This window comes from Oryctolagus cuniculus, chromosome 1 (genome assembly GCF_051225735.1).
Source record: "Oryctolagus cuniculus isolate XC-2025 breed Fujian yellow rabbit chromosome 1, ASM5122573v1, whole genome shotgun sequence".
Lineage (NCBI taxonomy): Eukaryota > Metazoa > Chordata > Mammalia > Lagomorpha > Leporidae > Oryctolagus > Oryctolagus cuniculus.
The window spans coordinates 209,276,746-209,300,500 of NC_142867.1; the positions used below are offsets into that span (position 1 = coordinate 209,276,746).

General features: G+C 41.2%; 1 protein-coding gene across 6 annotated transcripts in view; it reads left to right on the forward strand.

Moving 5' to 3' along the window:
- SLC44A1 (solute carrier family 44 member 1) overlaps window positions 1-23,755 on the forward strand; it is a 227,171-nt gene that overhangs the window by 40,018 nt on the left and 163,398 nt on the right. For all 6 annotated transcript variants that reach the window (XM_051855994.3, XM_051855997.3, XM_051855996.3 and 3 more), the window contains one exon: window positions 17,163-17,252. In XM_051855994.3, coding sequence (XP_051711954.2) covers window positions 17,163-17,252 — 90 coding nt within the window. Of the gene's footprint in view, window positions 1-17,162; window positions 17,253-23,755 lie in introns of those variants that run through there.

Sequence of the window (23,755 nt, forward strand, 5' to 3'; positions counted from 1 at the left end):
GGCCTCTAACCAGGCACTCTTAACCACTGCACCAAACGCTTGCCCCTCATGATGATTTTTCTTATCTGTATTTTAGTTCTCTGCAGTTTTATGATATTTGCCTTTCTTCCTTGTGCTGCCTACAGAGGGATAGAAGTAGTCTATGAAAGTCAGCTCTTTATTCCTAATTCTATTATCTTCTGATTTCTGATTTGCTCATCACATTTCATTATTGCTCAATTCTTTAGTTACAGCTCTTCTGCTTTTAAGATTTATTTATTTTTATTTTAAAGTAAGTAACAGAAAAATCTTCCAGCCACTGGTTCACTCCACAAATGGCTGCAATGGCCAGGGCTGGGCCAAGCTGGAGCCAGGAGCCAGGAGCTTCATCCACGTCTCCCATGTGGGTGGCAGGGGCCCAAACACTTGAGCCATCTTCCAAGGCTTTTCCTAGGCCATTAGCAGGGAGCTGGACAGGAAGTGATATTAGCCAGCGTCCATATGGGATGCCAGCATCGCAGATAGCAACTTTACCCACTATGCCACTTGCTCCCCACCACCACAATTCCCCAGCTCTTTTATATAGTGATAGCTGTATGAAGATTGTTCATTTGTATCCATCCTGAAATTAGTGGAGCTCCCCAGGGAAGTGGCCAGTGTGGCCATCTTCTAAATGTTTTCACATTTTTTTTAAGATTTATTTATTTTTATTTGAAAGTCAGAGTTACACAGAGAGAGGAGAGGCAGAGAGAGAGAGAGGTCTTCCATCCGATGGTTCACTCCCCAGTTGGCCGCAACAGCTGAAACTGCGCCAATCCGAAGCCAGGAGCCAGGAGCTTCTTCCGGGTCTCCCACGCTGGTGCAGGGGCCCAAAGACTTGGGCTGTCTTCTACTACCTTCCCAGGCCATAGCAGGGAGCTGGATCAGAAGTGGAGCAGCTGGGTCTCGAACCGGCACCCATATGGGATGCCGGTGCTTCAGGCCAGGGCATTAACCCACTGCACCACAGCACCGGCCCCAACACATGTTTTTGGTTTTTTTTGTTTTTGTTTTTGTTTTTGACAGGCAGAGTGGACAGTGGGAGAGAGACAGAGAGAAAGGTCTTCCTTTACCGTTGGTTCACCCTCCAATGGCCGGCATGGCCGGCACGCTGCTGCTGGCGCACCACGCTGATCCAAAGCCGGGAGCCAGCTGCTTCTCCTGGTCTCCCATGCAGGTGCAGGGCCCAAGCACCTGGGCCATCCTCCACTGCACTCACAGGCCACAGCAGAGAGCTGGACTGGAAGAGGGGCAACCGGGACAGAATCCGGTGCCCTGACCGGGACTAGAACCCGGTGTGCTGGTGCCGCAAGGCGGAAGATTAGCCTATTGAGCCACGGCACCGGCCCCAACACATGGTTTTTAAAAGTAACATGCACAACACTTCTGTTGAAGTGTAATTCATATACCATACCATTCATTCATTTGAAGTGTACTACTGCTCAGTGGTTTTAATATGTTTCCAGAGTTGTTTAACTATCCCCACTATCACTTTTAGAACATTTTCATCACTCCCTGAAAAAACCCCATCATCTTCTATTTCCCTTCAACTCCCACCTAACCTTATGCAAGCACTAATGACATTTTGCCTCTGTAGATTTGCCTGTTCTGAACCATTTGTGTCTTGCTTCTTTCAGTTATGTGTTCAAGGTTCATTTCATGTTGTAGCATATATCACTTCATTCCTTTTTATCGTAAGAGATCTTATATGTATGGATTTAATGACTTACACATTTATGGATATTTGTATGATTTCTTAATAACCAAGGAGTATGATTTTAAGCATGACTTTAAGTGTGATTTCTCTTTCTGAACTACAAACCATTTTACAAAATAAAGAAGGAAGCTACAGATGGCTAGGAGGAAACAACAGTTTGTTTCTGCTTTTAAATATTACTACAGGTGTTTTCTCCAAATATCAAGAGTAATATTTGGACATTTGGAAATTACCTTTGAAATCAAAATATAAAATATGTTAATCACATGTTATTCTTGGTTATGGCCTATAATTTTCCTGTAAGAAAAAAAAAAAGCATGTTTTAAAAATTGGATAAATTATGCCACAGAATGGTAGTTTTGCTACAGTTCCTTTAAAAATTTTTTTAAAGTTTATTTATTCGAGATAAAAAGAGCAAGACAGAGTGGGAGGGAGCACTGCTACCCTCTGGTTCACTCCCCAGTTACTCCCAGTAACTAGGAGGAGGCCAGGACTGAAGCCAGGAGCCGGAGATGCCACCATTCTTATGCCTCTCATTTTCCTGGTTTCCTTCCTGTTTTCCAAAGAGATCATTCCATGATGTCCACACAGTGCTAGCCACAGTAGACAGGACAGAGCTGGGTAGTCGTGGGTCCTGGAGCCCCTTGCTTCACATCCTTGCTGTAGTACTTACTGGCTCGGTGACTTGGGCATGTTACTTCAGTCCTCTTTGCTTCAATTTCCTCTTCAGTAAAATAGGAACAATCATAATATCAACTCCATAGTCTGAAGATTAAATGGGTTAATTTAATCCAAGTGTCTGGTACCTGAAATGTATTCTGTAACAGTTGGCTTTAATCTGCCTATGTGGGTGATACTGTCACCTAGAATAATAGTTACTTTAAGTGCTTGTAACGAAACAGATTATTTAGCAATATTCTTATTTATGTTGATTCATGATCTTTTTTCATATTTCTGTGACTTGCTGCTCTTGTCACTTGCTTATTGATTTTTTGAAGGAGTGACAGAAAGAGGGAGAGATTTTGCGTTTGTTGGTTCACTCCCCAAATGCCTGGGCCAGGCAGAAGCCAGGAGCCAGGAACTCTGTCCGTCCACATGTGTGGCAAGAGCCCAAGTACTTGGTCATATCATCTGCTGCCTCCCGGGAGCTGAATGGGAAGCACCAGGTAGCTGGGACTGAAACCAGGCACTCCAGTATGGGATGTGGGAGTCCCAAGCAGCAAGTTAACCTACCACAATGCCTACCACAATCTATCGCATTTTTCACCTTCAGTAAGTATATACAGCTTTTCCTACCCTTTCATTATCCCTCATGCATGAACTCAAATGAGTTGTTTTATAAGAGGGAGGAGGAAGAAAAGGTAGAACCCAGAGATGGAGAAGGTAAATTAGCAAGAAGGGACAGTACAAAGGTGAAAGTAAAGTAACTGAATCCCTGAAGTGTCAGCTTAGCTCCTTTCTTGTGGTAACAGTTAACTATTTATTAAGTGGATGGGTTTTTGAAAAAGATTTATTTATTTGAAAGGCAAAATTAAGAGAGAGAAGGAGAGACTGAAAGTAACATTGTCCGTCTGCTGGCTAAATCCCCAAATGGCCACAAAAGCCAGGTCTGGGCCAGGCCGAAGCCAGGAACCAGGGGCTTCATCCCAGTTCCCAAGAGGGTGGCAGAGGCTCAAGTGCTTGGGTTGTCTTCCACTGTTTTTCCCAGGCCATTAGCAGGGAGCTGGATTGGAAGTGGAACAGCTGGGACTCGAACTGATGCCCATATGGGATGTCAATATTGTAGGCTGTGGCTTAATCGAGTGTACCACAACATTGGCCCCCTGGCCAATGATGGATTTTTTTTTAACTTTTATTTAATGAATATAAATTTCCAAAGTACAGCTTATGGATTACAATGGCTTCCCCCCCATAACATCTCTCCCACCCACAACCCTCCCCTTTCCCACTCCCTCTCCCCTTCCATTCACATCAAGATTCATTTTCAATTCTCTTTATATACAGAAGATCAGTTTAGCATACATTAAGTAAAGATTTCAACAGTTTGCTCCCACACAGAAACACAAAGTGAAAAATACTGTTTGAGTACTAGTTATAGCATTAAATCTCAATGTACAGCACACTAAGGACAAAGATCCTACATGAGGAGTAGGTGCACAGTGACTCCTGTTGTTGACTTAACAAATTGACACTCTTGTTTATGGCATCAGTAATCACCCTAGGCTCTTGTCATGAGTTGCCAAAGCTGTGGAAGCCCCCTGAGTTCACAGACTCTGATCATATTTAGACAAGGCCATGGTCAAAGTGGAAGTTCTCTCCTCCCTTCAGAGAAAGGTACCTCCTTCTTTGATGACCCGTTCTTTCCACTGGGATCTCACTCGTGGAGATCTTTCATTTAGGTTTTTTTTTTTTTTTTTTCCCCAGAGTGTCTTGGCTTTCCATGCCTGAGATACTCTCATGGGCTTTTCAGCTGGATCCGCATGCCTTAAGGGCTGATTCTGAGGCCAGAGTGCTGTTTAGGACATCTGCCATTCTATGGGTCTGCTGTGTATCTCACTTCCCATGTTGGATCGTTCTCTCCCTTTTTTATTCTATCAGCTAGTATTAGCAGACACTATTCTTGTTTATGTGCTCCCTTTGGCTCTTAGTCCTATCATTATGATCAATTGTGAACAGAAATTGATCACTGGGACTAGTGAGATGGCATTGGTACATGCCACCTTGATGGGATTGAATTGGAATCCCTGGTATGTTTCTAACTCTACCATTTGAGGTAAGTCAGCTTGAGCATGTCCCAGATTGCACATCTCTTCCCTCTCTTATTCCCACTCATATTTAACAGCGATCACTTTTCAGTTAAGTTTCAGCACTTAAGAAGAATTGTGTATTGATTACAGTATTCAACCAAAAGTATTAAGTAGAACAAACAAAAGAAATACTAAGAGGGATAACATATTAAGTTGCTCATCAACAGTCAGGGTGAGGGCTGATCAAGTCACTGTTTCTCATAGTGTTCATTTCACTTTAACAGGTTTCCTTTTTGGTGCTCAGTTATTTGTCACCTATCAGGGAGAACAAGTGGTGGTATTTGTCCCTTTGGGATTGGCTTATTTCACTCAACATAATGTTTTCCAAATTTTTTTTAAATTGATATATCCACTGAGCATTAAGTAACAGATATAAAAATATTTGACAGTTTGGATAAGAAAGTGCTGTGCTTTCTCTTTTGTTAAGAAACCAGAGCGCGACTGAATTTTCCCTAGAAATTACTTGTTCTTTGTGATTGGAACTAAATAATTTACTTGCCCATGTACCAGATGCAGGCATACATAAAACTTTAAAAAAGCACGCACATTCCCAAATTACTTTCCAAAAATAATCAGTCTTTATTACTTTCAGTTTCATCATAGTTTAAACCAGTTTTGACTGCTTTTACTTCCAAAAATTTTCCATGAGAGTATCATCATAACTATGAACCTTTACACTTTAGATTCTAGAAGTACTCATGTAATGTGAAAGAGGTTGGCATTGTCTATATCCACATCTCCTAATGAGTATATGACCAAGTAAGTTTTGGAGAGTCTTGCAATAAAGGCTTAAAGAAGTGAGAATGTAACAGTGAACAAAACAAACAAGTCCTTTTCTCCAAGTAAGCTATAAGGTTGGAAGAATGAACGTAATGTACCTAGATATTCAGGAGAAGATTCTGTACACATTTTCTATGAAGTAGGCTTTGAGTTAAAGAATATTTGAGTGCTTTCTATAAATAGTGCTGATCTCTGATTTAAACAAAAAGCAGATATGTTATTCTCAAAAAGCTCATAATTGAGTGAGGAAACATACTTAGGAATGGTAATTATGGTGATGGTGATACATAGTGTGCTCTAGGAATAAAAGCAAAGGAACCTAATCCATGTTTTTTGGAGCTCCTAAAATTGTTTTTAAAGTATGGTGGGAATTTGGTTTTCTTAAAGAGTTCTTAGGCTCTTGCCACAGAATCAAACATGTATTTATTTCTGTGAACGGCTACTGTATGCAGAAAAATCATTAGCAAAGACAAGTTTGATTTAAAGCCTAAATTTAATTTTGCTCACTTCAGGCCATTAATTTGCTGTTACCAATGTGTAATCTTTATGTTGTACGTCCATAACTTCAAAGTTAGTTCTTTCATCATGGAAATGAAGGCAAATTGTTGTAAGTATCTTACATCAAGTACCCATGAGATATTTTAAAAATGGTTACAGTATGGGCCCGGCACCGTGCCTCACTTGGCTTATCCTCCGCCTGCAGCACTGGCACCCCGTGTTCTAGTCCCGGTTGGGGCGCCGGATTCTGTCCTGGTTGCTCCTCTTCTAGTCCACCTCTCTGCTGTGGCCCGGGAGTGCAGTGGAGGATGGCCCAAGTGCTTGGGCCCCTGCACCCGCATAGGAGACCAGGAGGAAGCACCTGGCTCCTGGCTTCAGATGGGTGCAGCGCCGGCTGTAGAGGCCATTTGGGGGGTGAACCAACGGAAGGGAGACCTTTCTCTCTCTCTCTCTCTCTGTAACTCTACCTGTCAAATAAATAAATAAATAAATGGTTACAGTATGGCCAGAAAAGTCAGTAATCTACTAGCAGTCTTGAAACTGGCTGCAATGTAGAACAAGGGAGTTGCACAGTAGAGCTCTGGCCCTATCCTTCTGTCCGAGGCAACATTGAGTACTGAAGAAGTTCTGAGACTTGTAGAATGTGATTGTAGAAAATTAAATAGCAATTCCACATTAGAGAGCTTGCTTACTGCTGTTTCAGAAGAATGATAAGTTTGAAATACTTTGAGGATGGCAGCCAAGGCTGGTCTGTAAAATTTTGCTAGTGTTTCATTGCTGGTAGAGGTAAAAGATGTTATTAACTATGCTGCAGAGCAGGATTAACTTGGCCTTTGCCCAGTAATTATATGCCATGTGCAAAGGGGACAGCCACTGAGATGTCTGATGCAAGAAGGACCTCTTTGTAAGAGCCCCACAGTGATTTTTAAAGGGAATTGGCAGAAGAATGAAGTCATTGGCAACATATCTCCAATGATCTTTGTACCACTGTGTAAATACATAACTTATAAAGCAGACCTAGTTGCCACTTCCCCTTTTTTCTTAAACGGATGAATGTTTGTGATTTAGCATAAAGTTCATGAACTAAGAAAAGCAGTTGGACACACATAGCTGTATCTTTCCACTCAGTGTATCTTATTATCTTTAACTGTCTGTTAAAATCATACTTTTTATTTTTACCTTTCCAATATAAATTGCTACCACCAGGCTTAGCAAGTGAAATGGATTATTTAGGGTAACTGTAAGTAGTTATACACTTCAGATCCTTGGCAGAGCTTTCCCAACGGACAGGCAATGTCTTTGAAAAATCCTATTACAAGATTTTATTTGCAGGTGCCATGAGCAGAAGGCTGAAAGGCTCTGTGTTTTATTGCTACCCAACTTCATCATGTCTGTTCACTCTATTGAAAGCAGGGCCAAAAAGTGATACACATCAGCTCTTTTATTCTTTTGTTACTACTCTGTGCAAATAAAAGCATATTGAGGAATTTAATGAAGCAGTATGTCCTTGGAGGGAGCTTTGAAAATTCTGAGTGTGCAACTATTTGTCTTTAATATTGGAGGTTTTTGTGTAGAACAGATTGGCAGGAGCAAAATAAAGTCCTCACATGGAGGCCGCTCTTTGCCATACATATACTTGAGTCACAGATGTCTGCACGGTACTTGGAGATAGATGCATTCGATGACTACAATAGTATAATTGTGAGGGGGGATGCCAAGGAGTACTTGGGACTGTAAAAAACTACAACAGAGCTGCTAAAACTATGAGGCTGTTTTGGAGATCTGCTTATCCAGGAAGTAGAGATTATGATGTTTAAGAAAAAAATTGAAGAGGAAAGGATGGATTATTCAACAAATTACCCAGTACTGCCCAAGGACATATTCTGGGAATCTGAGCTGGGTGAGAGGCCACATGTTAGCTTGCTTTGGCCTTCATAGTCATAACTGGGTGCTTTGTTAGACTGAGAAAGGCAGCAGTGATCTGCATGCAAATATCTGGTCACACAGGAAAGCTGGCTTTTGTAGGCTTGTCTTTAGGTTTGGACTTAAGGTTATATGCAAATCCTAGCCTACCAGCTTAGTTCTCCTTATTGCTAACTTGTGAGAATGTAAGCATGTGTCCATGACTTTGCCATAAGAATAACCTTGATTCCATTTAAAGTTCTAAGCTTCAGTTCTTCATTATTGGTAATGAATATGTGTGTAACTCTGAACTGATAAAAACATGGGTGTGGTCAGTGCTGTAGTTGTAAACTGCCACTCCAAATGTATGGGAGTTGACTGATTTGTCCCTTATTTCCTAGCAGGCTTAACCATGCCTCTAAACCACTGTTCTTCCTTTGGACCAGCCTCCCCAGCTGCCATTTATTGTTGCTTTGTATGTAGGAGGATGCAGTTTTCTGGCTACTCTAGGGGAATAACCAGGGAGTTGTTTAGCCTGTCAGAAAATGCAAGATGCAGTGGTGGATATTTAGCTTAGTGGTTAAGTTCCTGGTAGAGACTGTGTTCTACACTGAAGTACTTGGGTTTGATTCTCGGCTGTAGTTCTGAGTTGAGGTTCCTGGGAAGCAGTAGTGGTTGCTCAAATAATTGGGTTCCTGCCATTCAAATAGAAGACCTGGATTGCATTCCTGACTTCCAGCTTGGTTCTCAGCCCAGCCCCAGCTGTTATAGGCATTTGGCAAATGAACCAGCAAATAGGAGCTCCTTCCCTGACTGTCTCTCTGCCTGTTTTTCTGCTGGTCAAAGAGAGAGAGAAAGAGATTCCAAGTTGCAGAATTTCTATATGTAGATGACAAGATAGTACCTAGTGTAGATCTCACAAATGACATCTCCATGAAAATGTTATTCTCACAGACTAGTAAATGTAGGTATGCGCTAATTGTGTCAAAAAACAAAGGAAATATTTTCCCTCATTTCCAAAACTGAAAAGTCTGTTCCTAACTAGACCCATCAAATCTTGAGTGTACAAAGATATCTTGATACAAAGTGAGAAATGGCTGATTTTTAAAAACACACAGTGATGTTCTCTATTTATTATGAAACATTTCTGAGTGTAACAGCCTTATTTGGCAGTCAGTACTTCTTCTTCATAGCTAGTAAGAATCTTTCATATGTTTTGGGACCCAAACACATTTTATTTTAGATACCGAAGGATCATTTTGGTGTTTGCCTCAGAAAATAAGCTACAAAAGTTTATGAGGCAATTTTAACAGCTCTCACAAGTGTTTGCTGAATAGTTCCCCAACTCTGGTCCTTTTTACATTGTTCACAAAACCGTAGTGCTTGGGTTGTATCTTTCTCACTGAATTGGGGTTAAAGGAGCAGGGGCTATCTTACCAACCATGGAATTTCAAGTTCTTTGCATGGAAGAACCAAAGAAATGCTTAAGAATGTTATTGGAAACTCAAAAAAATTCATATAATTGACTGTAACTTTTGTGTAGCACATTTTCATTATTTCAAACCATGCCTACAAAAACCTGGTATATCAAGGAAAGAGTCATAGCATTAGATGTTACTGTTATTATTACTATATGAGTCTTTCAGGAAGCTTTGTGCTTATATCTGAGTTGGGGTAAGTTAGAAGATGGTAAGCACAGCATACAAAAAGGAGGTAGGGAGCAGTCTCTGTCTTTAGATAGAACTTAGGTGTCTTTTGTTAAATAAAATATTTATATATTTGTTTGAAATAGTGTAGGGGTTGAGGGGAGAGACAGGGAGGGAGAGAAGGAGGCAGAGCAGTAGACAGAGAGAGAGAAGTGCAGGTGAGAGGGCTTCCATCACTGGTTCACTCCCCAGATGCTCACAACAGCCAACACTGAGCCAGGCTGAAGCCAGGAGCCCTGAACTGCATCCAGATCTCCCAAATGGGTAGTAGGAACCCAAGTACTTGAGCCATCATCTCCTGCCTCCCAGTGTGCACATTAGCAAGAAGCAGGATTGGAAGCAGAGGAGCCAGGACTCAAACCACTCTGATATCCAGGGGCAGATATCCCAAGAGATGACTTAACTGCTGTACCGTAGGCCAGACCACAGGGCATCTTCTGAGTTTCAGGATTTGGACCTATCGGCCTTCATCTTTGAGACCTAGTTCACTCTTTGGGTCTTAAATCTGGATTGTTGCTGTTGCTTATCTGATCTTTTTATGTCTTCCTAATCCTCCTGCCCTGCCTAATTCTGTGAACTAGATTCAGCTCTGCCAGACTTTTCCCTACTTAATTGGCCCCTTGGCCTTGGCCCACACTGCCTGCTAATGCCCTTCAGTGACAACTGACTTGACCTGATTGGTTATCATCTATCACTTGCCAACACCTTTGTATGCTTCTACTATCTTCAAATACTTTTACTCAGTAACTGTATCTTCATTTGAAATAACATGGAAATTTAGGTTAAGATTTCTTTTATAGGATTATTTCCTAGAAAAATAACATCATTACTCAAGTATAACACATTCACTAGAAAGTTCTAGGTTTATCTATTAAAGCTCATGGTAAATGTGGAGTTTATGACACAGTTGTAGTACTTTAAGAGACACTATGGAAACTGAAACAGTAGATATCCATACTGCAAAATATAGGAAGGAATGCAGATATGAATATAATGTAAACAGTAGGTTGATATCAGTTATGGTCTGACCTAGAATTCTCTTTTAGTGGTCAGGTAGCAGTACAGATGAATATCTGTTATCCAAATGCTTGGGATTAGAAGTGTTCTAGAGTTTGGAGTTTGGAATGTTTGCATATACATAAAGTTCTTGAGCATGGAACCCAAGTCTAAACACAAAATTAATTCATGTTTCATATATTCCTTACATCCAGTCTCAAGGTAATTTTATACAAATATTTTTAATAATTTTGAGCAATGGAACAAAGTTTCATAGTATGGAATTTTCCACTTGCGGCATCATGTTGGTGCTCAAAAAGTTTGGGATTTTGGAGCACTTCAGATTTTTGGATTAGGGATGCTCAGTCTGCATTAAAAATTGTAATTCTGGCCGGCGCCGCGGCTCACTAGGCTAATCCTCCGCCTAGCGGCGCCGGCACACCAGGTTCTAGTCCCGGTCGGGGCGCCAGATTCTGTCCCAGTTGCCCCTCTTCCAGGCCAGCCCTCTGCTGTGGCCAGGGAGTGCAGTGGAGGATGGCCCAGGTGCTTGGGCCCTGCACCCCATGGGAGACCAGGAAAAGCACCTGGCTCCTGGCTCCTGCCATCGGATCAGCGCGGTGCGCCGGCCGCAGCGCGCTGGCTGCGGCGGCCATTGGAGGGTGAACCAACAGCAAAGGAAGACCTTTCTCTCTGTCTCTCTCTCTCACTGTCCACTCTGCCTGTCCAAAAAAAAAAATAAATAAAATAAAATTGTAATTCTGCTTTCCAGAGTATCAACTTTGTATAAATGTACAAATGAACTCCAGTGTGGATGTTATTTTGCACATATCTTCACACCTTTATTTTTTTTTTAAATATTTATTTATTTGAAAGGCAGTTTCAGAGGGAGAAACAGAGGAAGACCCTCCATCCTCTGATTCACTTCCCCAAATGGCTGCAACGGCCAGGACTGGGCCAAGCTGAAGCCAGGAGCTTCTTCTGGGTCTCCTGAGTTGGTGCAGGGGCCCAAGTATTTGGGCCATCCTCTGCTGCCTTCCCAGGTGCTTCAGCAGGGAGGTGGATCAGACGTGGAATCTTGAACTGCTGCCCATATGGGATGCCAGTGTCACAGATGGAGGATTAACCTTCTACATCACAACTCCGGGCTCCCATACCTTTATTTTGAAACATTTTGAAAATCTTTATTATAGAAAACTTCAAACTTTCATTTTATGTTTTTTGGAAGTCTTATTTCTCTTTAGAACCTCCAAGTTTGATGTCTTCCTTCTGTCTGAAGAACCTATTGTTAGGGAGCTGGATCAGAAGAGGGGCAGCTGGGACTCAAACCTGTGTCCATTTGGGATACAGGTGCTGCAGGTGGAGGCTTAGCCTACTGTACTGCACCACCAGCCCCAAACTTTAACATCCTTTGTGGTTCAGAACTGCTGCTAATAAATTTTCTTAGGTTTTATTTGCCTAAGAAGGTATTCATTTCAGAGAGACATTTTCTCTGGGTTAGTTTTTTTTATTTTCCTTTGTCAATTTAAAGATACTATTCCCTAGTTTTGCATAGTTTCTAACAAAAAGTCTCTTGTAATCTTTGTTTTCTGTATGTAATATGTCTTTTTTTTAACACCTTTGTCTATTTTAAAAAAATTTTTTAAATATTTATTTGAGAGGCAGAGTTACAGAGAGGCATAGGCAGAGAGAAAGAGGTCTTTGATCTGCTGGTTCACTTCCCAGATGGCCACAACGGCCAGAGCTGCACCAATCTGAAGCCAGGAGCCAGGATCTTCTTCCGGGTCTCCCACTGGGTGCAGGGGCCAAAGAACTTGGGCCATGTTCCACTGCTTTTGCAGACCAGAGCAGAGAGCTGGAAGTGAAGCAGCTGGGACTTGAACTGGCACCCATATAAGATGCCGGCACTTCAGGTGGCTGCTTTACGCACAGGGCCACAGCGCTGGCCCCCCTCTGTCTGTCTTTAATATGACCTTTGTATCTTTAGTTTTCAATTTTGTTTTAATATAACATGTTGGTAGTGTATGTGTTATAGTTACCCTACTTAGGAGTCTCTGAACTTGGATCTGTGCTTTGATTCTACTGTTATTGTTGAAAAATTTTCAGTCATTTCTTCAAGTATTTTCTCTGCCTTACTCTTTCTTCTCCTTGGATTCCACTTATTTCTAAATTGGCTTATTTCATATTGCCCTTCGGTTCTTGGGTGTTCTGGTCTTTAAATTTTCAATTTTTTTCTTGGTGTTCCAATTTGGGTAATATCTATTAACCTATGTTTCAATTCACTGAGTCTTTTCTTGACTGTGTTTAGTACTGATAATCTTGACAGACATTTCTCATTTTTGTTGTTTTTTAAGCATTTTCCTTAATTCTTTCTTATAGTTTTTATCTCTGTGTTACAGTGCAGACCTAGAATTCAGATTTTCCTCTTTTCTTTGAACTTTCATTTCCTCTCCTACAAAATAGAAAAGCTAGAGATATTTAATAACCAATAGAATTGTTTTGACAATCAAATGTAGTCACAGATAAAATAACAGTTTTCTGCTGGAGAAGTCCTGTCCCTCCCCTTCCTGTGGCTCTGAGTCACTCTCCTTAAGAGAATGTATGATTACTTTTCTATTATTTATTTAGTTCCTAAATTGCAGGATTCTTTTAAGAATTGTGATACCTGTCCTTTATTGACAGTCTTATTAATTTCATGTGGAATCTGAGAAGGGATAAAATCATACTTTAAAAGTGCTCCTGTAAAATGCTTTACATTTGCTACATTAATGTGAAATTTTATTGGAAGAAACAGACAGCATTAAATCCAGTTTACCCTTGGTTAAATCTGTTAAAGAATCATTAAAGTTCATCAACTGTTGGGTTTCTTGACTCACTTGAGATATTCTGTGGCTTACAACACATCTCCCTCAGTCTCTCTGCCACGTATATGGTGTTAAAGTACTGGGGTAGCTTCCACAGATTGCCATGTGGGAACTGTGATAGAGACAGTTGCTCTTTGCTGACTAGTGCGAGTGAATAATGGTCTCATTGGAACTGACTGGAGTCATAGACTTGGGGGGGCAAAGCCCAGTTGCACAGCTGTGAATCCTTGGGCTGATTATTCAGGTTCTGATCTTGAGTTCCTTCATCTGTGACATAGGGATGGAGCTGTTTTGAAGGAAGAAGACAATGTATATAAAGCTTTGGGTCTAGTGTCTGGTTAATAGTAATCAATAGCTGAAAGCATTAAAAATGGTCGCTAAAATGAAATGTACCAATATGAACTCAAAATTTTATTAAGTATAAGGGTAAAGGAGAGTTTAATATTCTTTTTACCCCTTTTGGTAGAAGGTTCCATCTATTAAAGAGATTCTTTAACTCTAGGGAGAAGGTTATCTGAAAAGCGAATATTGATGGCTAATAATAATAAAAATGAATAGTTCTTATTTGATAACAGCTATTCAAATTTTATCCTTAGAAGTAAGCCACCCTTTCTGGGAAGGCATCCTCTGTTGGAATGAGGGTGATACCTATCCTTTGGGTCTTCCCTTCTACTCTGGACTCAGTGACTGTCTACGTGTAATCCCACACCCTTTCCCTGCTATCCACAGTGAGAGATTTTCTATGTATTTGGCAAAGAAATGACCCACAGCAAGTTGAACTTACTTGCTGAGATGTTGACTGTTTATATCTTAAAAGTGAAAATATTAGCATTAACAAACTGAATTTTGGTGTGAGATAAAAATACTAAGAAAATACTTTTGGATAAAGAAGCTACTCAATCAACCTGAGGCTCTCCCTCAACCCCCAACCCTCCATATATACTCTTTCTTTCTTTCTTTCTTTCTTTCTTTCTTTCTTTCTTTCTTTCTTTCTTTCTTTCTTTCTTTTTTTTTTTTTTTAAGATTTATTTATTTGAAAGGCAGAGTTAGAGCAAGGCAGATGCAGAGAGAAAGAGAGAGGTCTTCCATCTGCTGGTTCACTCCCTACAAATGGGGTTTAGGGGCCCAAGGACTTGGGCCATCTTCTAATGCTTTCCCAGGCCATAGCAGAGAGTTGGATCGGAAGTGGAGCAGCTGGAACTCGAAACAGCACTCATATGGAATGCCAGCACTGAGGCAGCGGCTTTATCCGCTACACCACAGCGCCAGCCCCTGTATATACTGCTAAGACAGAGTATTTTCAAATAGCTGTTGCCTCATAAATTACCAGAGAATAAATATAATATCAAAGAGGTGTTCAATTTCTGTGTAAGTGATTTTACTGAAATAGCATTATTCAAGACTGAAATTATTTAATACAAAGAAACATCTTTATTCACACTGTGAGCAACTGTCTTCCAAAATGCAGACCACGACATCGGCATTCTTGTTTTGGTAACACAGGAAAGAATGTGACATTTTTAAATTTTTAATTTGATTTTTCCCATTACAAAAATTTTCACAGGAGTACATTCCTGATCATAGACTTTTGGAGTCTATGGACTTCCAAGGAGATCCAATATAACTCTTTCCTGCTGCTGAGAGAGATGAAGTAATTAATCTAATGTCTTGGAGCTAACTAATGACTGAACCAGGGAGAGACGGAGGTCTTTATCTATTTTGCCATAGTGCTGCATTCTCCTGGAATAAAACTGCCTACTCATTCTTGGTTTTTAATGCTAGTTAGAGCCTTGGGATAAGGTTTTTTCCCATGACTAACTAGTGCTCTTTTGTTTTTTTGTGTGTGGGTGTCTGAGAACAAGCTAACTGAGATTTTGTTGTAGCAATCGAACAGTGACAAGGCATTTGTCTAGTTAACACATGAGTGGTCAGAAAGAAGTGGTTGTAGCTCAAATTCTCTGCCCTCATAATCGATTAGTTCAATATATATTTTTAAGATTTCTTTTTATTTATTCAAAAGGCAAAGTTACAGAGAGAAGGAGATTCAGAGAGTGATCTTTCATCCTCTGGTTCACTCCCCAAATGGCCACAATGGCTGGGGCTGGGCCAGGCCAAGGCCAAGAGGTTAGAGCTTCATCTGGGTCTCCCACATGGGTGGCAGGGGGCCAAGTACTTGGCCATTTTCCACTGCTTTCTCAGACACATTAGCAGAGAGCTGGATCAGAAGTAGAGTAGCTGGAATACCAACTGACTCTAATATGGGATGCCAGCATTTCATGAGCTGGCTTAACCCTTTGTGCCACAACACCAGCAGATATTTTTAAAGTTGAGTGTTGTTTTTTTTTTTTTTTAAGATTTATTCATTTATTTGAAAGTCAGAGTTACAGAGAGAAATAGGAGAGATAGCGAGAGTGGTCTTCCATCCACTAGTTCACTCCCCAAATGGCTACAATGACCAAGGTTGTGGCAGGCTGCAGCCAGGAGCCAGCAGCTTCTGGGTCCTCCATGTTTGTGCAGAGGCCCAAGTACTTGGGGCATCTTCTGCTTTCCCAGGTGCATTAGCAGGGATCTGGATCGCAAGCGAAGCAGACAGAGCTCGAATTGACGCCCATATGGATGCTGCATTGCTACAGTACTAGCCCCTAAAGTTGAGTTTTTTAACCTGAGGTCTTCATTTCCTAAGCATTTGTGAAAATTAGGTGAATTTGCTTATGTTCCAAGAAAAGAATGTGTAGCTTTATCATGTTGTCAAAGGATACATGGTTCAAAACTTCTGTTTTAGAAAAAGGAGAACTAAGTCTGATTGCGCTCAGTACTAATTATACTCAAGGGCCCTCTTATCTCCAGCCCCCTTCTGCTAGTGCCCTTCCCTACCGTCAGGACTTCCCTAGATGGCTTCGTGGATCTTGTCCTGGAAACCACTGGAGGCTTCAGTCTTTTTGTTGCTGAAACCTTTCCTGTGTTTTCCAGGGTGACCGTCTCCCTCCCTTCCCTGCTTACTGCTTCTAGGAGAGGGAGTGAGACTTGGGGATTTTGATTCACTAGAAAGCTCAGGGGTATTACTTCAGTTACATTTTTATTAAAAGGGATTTGTAAGCTGACCTTAGAGCCTAAGACTATTGCAGTAAGAAAAAACGCAATTGGAATTCCATTCAGTACTTTGCAAATTAGCTTTTAGATTTCCTCTAGTTCTTCCATTACAGAATTTGTTTGATCTGGAGACTCTTTAACATTTTCCAGGAGCAGAATGCAAATCCACGGATGGTGGTTTAGGAGTTGCTCAGATCTGTCTATAAAAATTGAATTTTTCCTTCCTGAATTTTATTTGATTTATAAGACTCTACACCTGAATAGGAATTCATTGTGATAGGCTGCCTTCCTAGAAGAGAATGTGTTCTAAAAAGTTTTATTTATTTATTTTTAAGTCTTTGCATTTGGACATACAAAGAAAAAGGTAGCAATAAGATTGAAGTTGGAAGAGTTTGTTCATTTGTTTATTCAGGATCCCTACTGACTACATATCATGAACTTAAGGCATCATGTTAGATACTGGAAAATGATTCTGATGTCTTTCCTTGGGAGGCACAGAATCTGCCAGGAACGCTTTGTATTAAATAAAAATCAGTAATTCACTATGTTGACTACTTTAATGGATGGACCAAAAAGTCTTGAACTTAATACTAGTGGCTGATGGAGCACTGGCCAAAGAAGTTGCTGTAACCTTCATGGAACAGGTGACAGATATTTGAGTTGTGTCTTACAGGTTCAGCAGAAACTTGTCTAGCACAAAGGGGAACCAGGTATAAATGGTGTGTTTATACATCTTTAATTTTAACTCAGCTTAACATGCTGTCTCTTATTTTGTATATTTGATTAGAGCTCCAAACGAGAATGGAAGCCGCTGGAGGACCGTAGCTGCACGGACTTACCCTGGCTGCTGCTCTTTATCCTCTTCTGCATTGGGATGGTAAGGAAACTTCCAGGCAGGCCAAACCTGAACTCATGATCTGAAGGAGTGATGGGGAGCTGGTTGAAAGAGAAAGCTTGTTTATATACATTGAATAAATGGAGTTAAAAGATAGGTTTATTTTGGGGCAAAAAAAGTCAAATACATGTATATGGGGGTCTTCAAAAATTTATAGAAAATTCATATTATGAAAAAGCTATATATACATTTCAGCATTTTTTTAAATTTATTTATTGACAGAGTGGACAGTGAGAGAGAGAGACAGAGAGAAAGGTCTTCCTTTGCCGTTGCTTTACCCTCCAATGGCCGCCGCGGCTGGCGCGCTGCAGCCGGCGCACCACGCTGATCCGATGGCAGGAGCCAGGTACTTATCCTGGTCTCCCATGGGGTGCAGGGCCCAAGTATTTGGGCCATCCTTCACTGCACTACCTGGCCACAGCAGAGAGCTGGCCTGGAAGAGGGGCAACCGGGACAGAATCCGGCGCCCCGACTGGGACTAGAACCCAGAGGATTAGCCTAGTGAGCCATGGCGTCGGCTCATTTCAGCATTTTTATACCAAAATATACTTACCTTTCAATTCTGTTTTCCATGGACTTTTTGAAGTACCCTTGCATAATTTGTGTGTGTGTGTGTGTGTGTGTGTGTTTTACCCCTCCTATATTGCCTAAAATTAAAGGGTCTGGGATCAAATTGAGGCAGGTTATTTGCCCCTTAATACAATTAAGTGGTATTTGGTATATCTTGATTTTTTTTCTGTACATGAAAACTTAGATTGACATTAAGGAGCAGCTAGGATTCCTCAGAAAGCCAGGTCACTTGACATGAATTTCTGTGAACTGTGATCTTAAAGGGGTGGCAAGAAGAATACAGCCGTGGAGTCAGTAGTCTTCATTAATTACCTAACTCAGTCATACAAGCCTGGTGGTTATCTTTGGTCTGATCAGCTCTCCTCTCAGGGACTTAGTATTCCTTTGTATAAATTTAGAAGTTTTGGTCAATGATAGCTTTAACCAGTTCTGACCTTTTTTGTTCCATCTTAGATGGGAGTGGTTGATCTTTGCTGCTTTTCATTTCTGTCCACACAGAGCCCTGCTGCATCACTGTAATAAGTGCCGTCTCTTGCCTAGAGACAAAGGGATGTAGTGATTTTGCAATGAGTATCCAGGATGGAGCACAGTCCCTTCTACAGGGTGATGGGGGTCTGCTTATTTAATTGTTTGCCCACAATTAAGACTTTTTGACACAGACTTCAGTGGCTTTGGAGTCATTGCCATTGTGCCGGGGCTGAGAAAAGATAGAAAACAGCTGTTTACAGCTGGTTCATGTGTAGAGGTAAAAAGAAAATCCTCATCTGGTTCGTCGCCCTCATTTTCCAGATTAAAAACATCAAACCCAGATATGGCAACAACCATCCTCAGGCTACATGGATCATTAATGGCAGAGCTGGGAACAGAGCCCAAGTGTGAACATTGGGCCAATGTTGTTTCCTACCTCCCCATTTCTTGTTCCTCAAGGGGACTTTGAGAGCATTTTACAACTCAAAATACAATTATATTACCTTTGAACCTTTTCCTTTTCCATGTGTGAGTATTTTAACCCCCTTCTTCCCATGCCTTTATAGAGACTCTTCAGGAAAAGCATATTTTATGTTTCTCTGTCATCATCCACCTTGCAAGTGCCATTTGTGAATCACTAATCATGGTGAACAGACACAGTTGTAGGTTCCAATTCTGCTGCTGAACCAAGGAAAAGAAAGCAATAAAATTTAATAGATACACTAAATCCAGTAAAATGAAGAGTGTTCATTGTAAAGAAAAAAGGGTCGTTTCACCAGATTTAGAATGTTTAGAAAAGGTCAAAATAACCATTTCCTATCTTACAACTTATAAGATATTGTTCAGCAGTTTACTTAGTTTAATGAAGTGGCAACTGAAATGCAGCATGCAAGAGTATTCATGCAGAGTATGGAAAAGATTCTTTGATAATAGAAATAGTCTGCAGCCTTTCCCCATACCCTGAATGTAACCCTGGGACAAATAGCAGCTGACCTTTTAAAATGATGTTTATGAAAACATGTACCATGCCGCCTGAGGTGCTTTTGATTTTCTGTGCTAAAATAGCTCAGAAAAGTGCAATCATTAATGTTAATAGGCTGATTTGGGAGTGACTTGAGAGTTAGGAGTTATTTGTTTACTGAAACGTTTTAATGTAATGGTAATTAATATAATGTTGATTTCCATGTGATGGTAATTAAAACCCATTGTGTGTACTTTTAAGTGCAAGCATAATATTATTTGTTTTGGAATGATTCTTATGTGGCTTACTTTCAGTGAATTGAGCTAATATAAAACTTTGCCATGCAGAAACTGAAGAAATTTTAAAGTTCTATTGTCCATCATGTTGGCTCAACAGAGGTTCAGTTTTTGGCCTCTGAATATTAGTTTTACATGATTTTTGTATGCTTCTTGTCTCTACCCCCTTTGGATTTCGTACTGTAGTACTATTAGAAGAAGCTTTCAACAGGGCCGGCGCCGCAGCTCACTAGGCTAATCCTCCTCCTTGCGGCGCCGGCACACCAGGTTCTAGTCCCGGTCGGGGCGCCAGATTCTGTCCCAGTTGCCCCTCTTCCAGGCCAGCTCTCTGCTGTGGCCAGGGAAGTGCAGTGGAGGATGGCCCAAGTACTTGGGCCCTGCACCCGCATGGGAGACCAGGATAAGTACCTGGCTCCTGCCATCGGATCAGCGTGGTGCACAGGCCGCGGCGGCCATTGGAGGGTAAAGCAACGGCAAAGGAAGACCTTTCTCTCTGTCTCTCTCTCTCACTGTCCACTCTGCCTGTCCAAAAAAAAAAAAAAAAGAAGCAGCAGCTTTCAACAGACATTTGATGAGCATGAATGTATGCTCAGCACTTTCATATGTGTATTTATCTCATTTAATTTTCCCAGTTATCCTATAAGATAGATTTTGTCCTTGGCTTATAGACAAGATATAGTAGGGCAAATATTAGCTTGTGTGATGAGAGGCAAAGATAGAATAAGAACTGGAACTTTCTGATTGTGTTATTTTCATCTAATGGCTTGGTCATCTGTTGCTTTTACAGGTTATTTCTGTCATCTTGCAGCCATTTCCTTATCCTCTGTCTTTCCCTGTAATTCTTTGCTTACTCCTTGATATCTATGTACTAGCCTTAAACATTCTGGAATATTACTGTCTTTCACTCATGTTCACCATTAAATCTTCATTTATACCTTTTTTTTTTTTTATCCGATGGCAGGAGCCAGGTACTTATCCTGGTCTCCCATGGGGTGCAGGGCCCAAGCACTTGGGCCATCCTCCACTGCACTCCCTGGCCACAGCAGAGAGCTGGACTGGAAGAGGGGCAACCAGGACAGAATCCGGCGCCCCGACCGGGACTAGAACCCGGTGTGCTGGCGCCGCAAGGAGGAGGATTAGCCTAGTGAACCGCGGTGCTGGCCGGGATGTTTTTTCAAAGTGAATTGGAACAGGCATATTTTTTCCTTTCCTTTTTTTTTTTTTTTTTTTAATATTTATTTATTTGAAAGTCAGAGTTACAGAGAGAGAGGGAGAGACACACAGAGAGAACTACCAACTGCTGGTTTACTCCTCAGATGGCTGCAACTGCCAGGGTTAGGCCAGGCTGAGGCTAGGATCCACAAGCTTCATCCAGGTCTCCAGCAGGAGTGGCATGGGCCCACACACTTGGGCCATATTCCACTGCTTTTCCCAGGCACTGGATTGTAAGTGGAGCAGCCAGAACTCAAACCAGTGCCCATATGGGATGCCAGCATTACAAATGGTGGTTTTACCCTCTGTGCCACAATGGCATTCCCCTCTATTGGCCTTATTAAGAGCTGTCAGCTTCCATTCCTGAGTTTTATCAATATTTTGAAATTTCTAAGCATGTGCTTACCCTGCTGTAAAAAATTACATACAGCACTGGACTTCTCAATTTCTGTTTTCCATTAAGATAGTAAACAAGTAGCTACACATTAAAATCACTTAGAGCCTTTTAAAACTACTTGTTTTGGGAGTGGGCATTTAGCCTAGCTGTTAAGATGCCTGCATCCCATACTGGGAGACCTGGGCTCTCTCTCTGGCTCTAGCTCCTGACTCTAACTTCCTTTCTGTGGAAGCAGCAGTGATGGCTCAAGTACTTGCTAGGATCTCTGCCATTCATGGGGGAGATCTGGATTGAGCTCCTGTCTCCTGGCTTTGACTCTGACCCAGCCTGGCCATTGCAGGCTATTAGGATTAGTGGATAGGAATGTGTGTGCTCATTGTCTCCTTTCTCTCCCCTCCCAGTCCACTGCCTCAAATAAATAACTTCTGAAAATATCGCAGGCTAGTGACAGATCAAGGATGGCAAAGCTTCTTTAGTGAGGGGTTCAGGGAAGAGTTCTCAGCTCAGATCCCAACCCAGCTCCTCCTAGGCTCCCAACCAGTTTCTGAACACATGAGGGAACAGGAGTGGGATGGATAACAAAATACCAGTCCATTAGTAGATGAGCACGCACCTGATTAATCCCAGTAAAACATTCACTTGTAAAAATGACTTGTGGAATGAAGCTTGGGCCATGTGGGCTGAAGTACCTACTGTCTAGGAATGCCTGACCTCATTGTGTCTTCAGGTAAGGTATATATGAGAAAAAGAGGAAAACAGAAATCTACCTGGAACAAATCTGCCTGGACTGATTTACTACAAAAGGCAGCAAAGAGAGGTGGTTGGATAGCTCTAATAGAGGAGACTCACCATGGAACACAGAAGTTGTAGGGAACCCTGAAACTTATCATGATAGTCATTGCAGCCTACTATGAGCTACGTGCTGTTCTAAGCATTTGACACATAAAAATTCACTTAAGTCACACAGCAACTCAAAGAAGTATATATTATTATATATATATGGATTAGGAAACAGAGGCACGAGATGTGTTCAATAACTTGTCTAAGATTATACTGGTGACAGTCAGTGACCCTCAGAGAAAAGAGGAAGAAGGTGAGGCCCCATTGTTGTCTGGAGTTAGGAACAAAAGAAAGCATTGTTGGTCATGTAATGTATAGTTACCTCACTTGCCAGTAAAGCATGGTCTTAGCAGTTTCCCAGACGCTGGCCAAATAGCTTAGCATTGCCTCTTCCTCTAGTGTGGACCTAGGGAGCTAGGGGAAACTAAAGAGCCCTCCCACTCTATAACTTACATGTGCTGTCTAATAGATAACAATGCCACAAATGGAGGTAGAGTATACACAGGAGAGCGAAATCATTTGGGGAAATGTGGAATGAGAAAATGAGTTTTGGGCATGTAGAATTTGTGAGTAAGAATAAGCAGTTGGAAATGCAGTGTGTGAACTTTTGAGAATGATCTGGAGTAGAACTGGATTTAGGAGACATCATTGCCCAGGTTGTCCCTTCAGACTGCTTTCAAGGGCCTTTTTTATTTTATAGCATTGGTCTAGTTTCCAGGGCATGATATTTCTACCTCATTAACTGTTATGGAGCATATAGCACAAAGTGAGAGGTTCACTGCAGTATTTAGTCCCCTCTTTGATGGTCTGTTCTTTGCCAGCGTTGGAAGAACAGCATGGCAGAAATGACTGTCAGATTACTTGATCTGAAAGGCTACCTACTTTCTGCTAAGTCCCTTTTAAAGAAAAAATTTGATAAAATGTACATAACATAAAATTTACTCCTTTAGCCATTTTTAAGAACACAGTCCAATTAAATCCATTTGTTTTTAATCAATCTTTAATTCTCCCCCCTCAGTCACTGCAGTAAGCCAGATGGATTTATACTGCTCCCTGTAAGTTTACTCTTTAACATTTTTACTGTATATCTACTTTCCTCTTAGAATTATAGAATTTTGGAAGAGGAAGGGCATGGCTTTAAAATTTAATCATTCCAGTCCTTGTGACCAGTTAGGAAACCTGCTCAGAGAATAGTAACTCAGTAAGTAACTCTACTTACCAAGCATCCTCATGGGTTTTCATGACAATGCTAGGACCAGTTCTCAGCATTCGGTGACTGTGTTCCTTTCATTGCTCTAGCTGCCCATGAAACTGGGCATCTCTGTGCTTTCTCCCTCTTGCCCTGTTATTTTCTTTGTAGAACATTTCAGTTCTTGAGATTGTGTATACGCAATAAATGCTAATTGGGTGGATGCTTCCTAGACTTCCATTCATTCTTGTTTTTTTTTTTTGTTTGTTTAACTCTTTGCTCTCTCTTCAAGCAGTATATCCTATTACACTTTAGCAGAATTAAGAAATCTGGCAGGTTAGCAGAAAAATTAATCTTTTTTAGTTTGCATAAATATTAAGTCTGCATCAGACCTTCTTTTTTTTAAGTTTTTTTTTTTTTTTTTAATTTATTTATTTGAGAGGTAGAGTCACAGACAGTGAGAGGAAGAGACAGAGAGAAAGGTCTTTCTTCCATTAGTTCACTCCCCAAATGGCTGCAATGGCTGGAGCTGTGCCGATCTGAAGCCAGGAG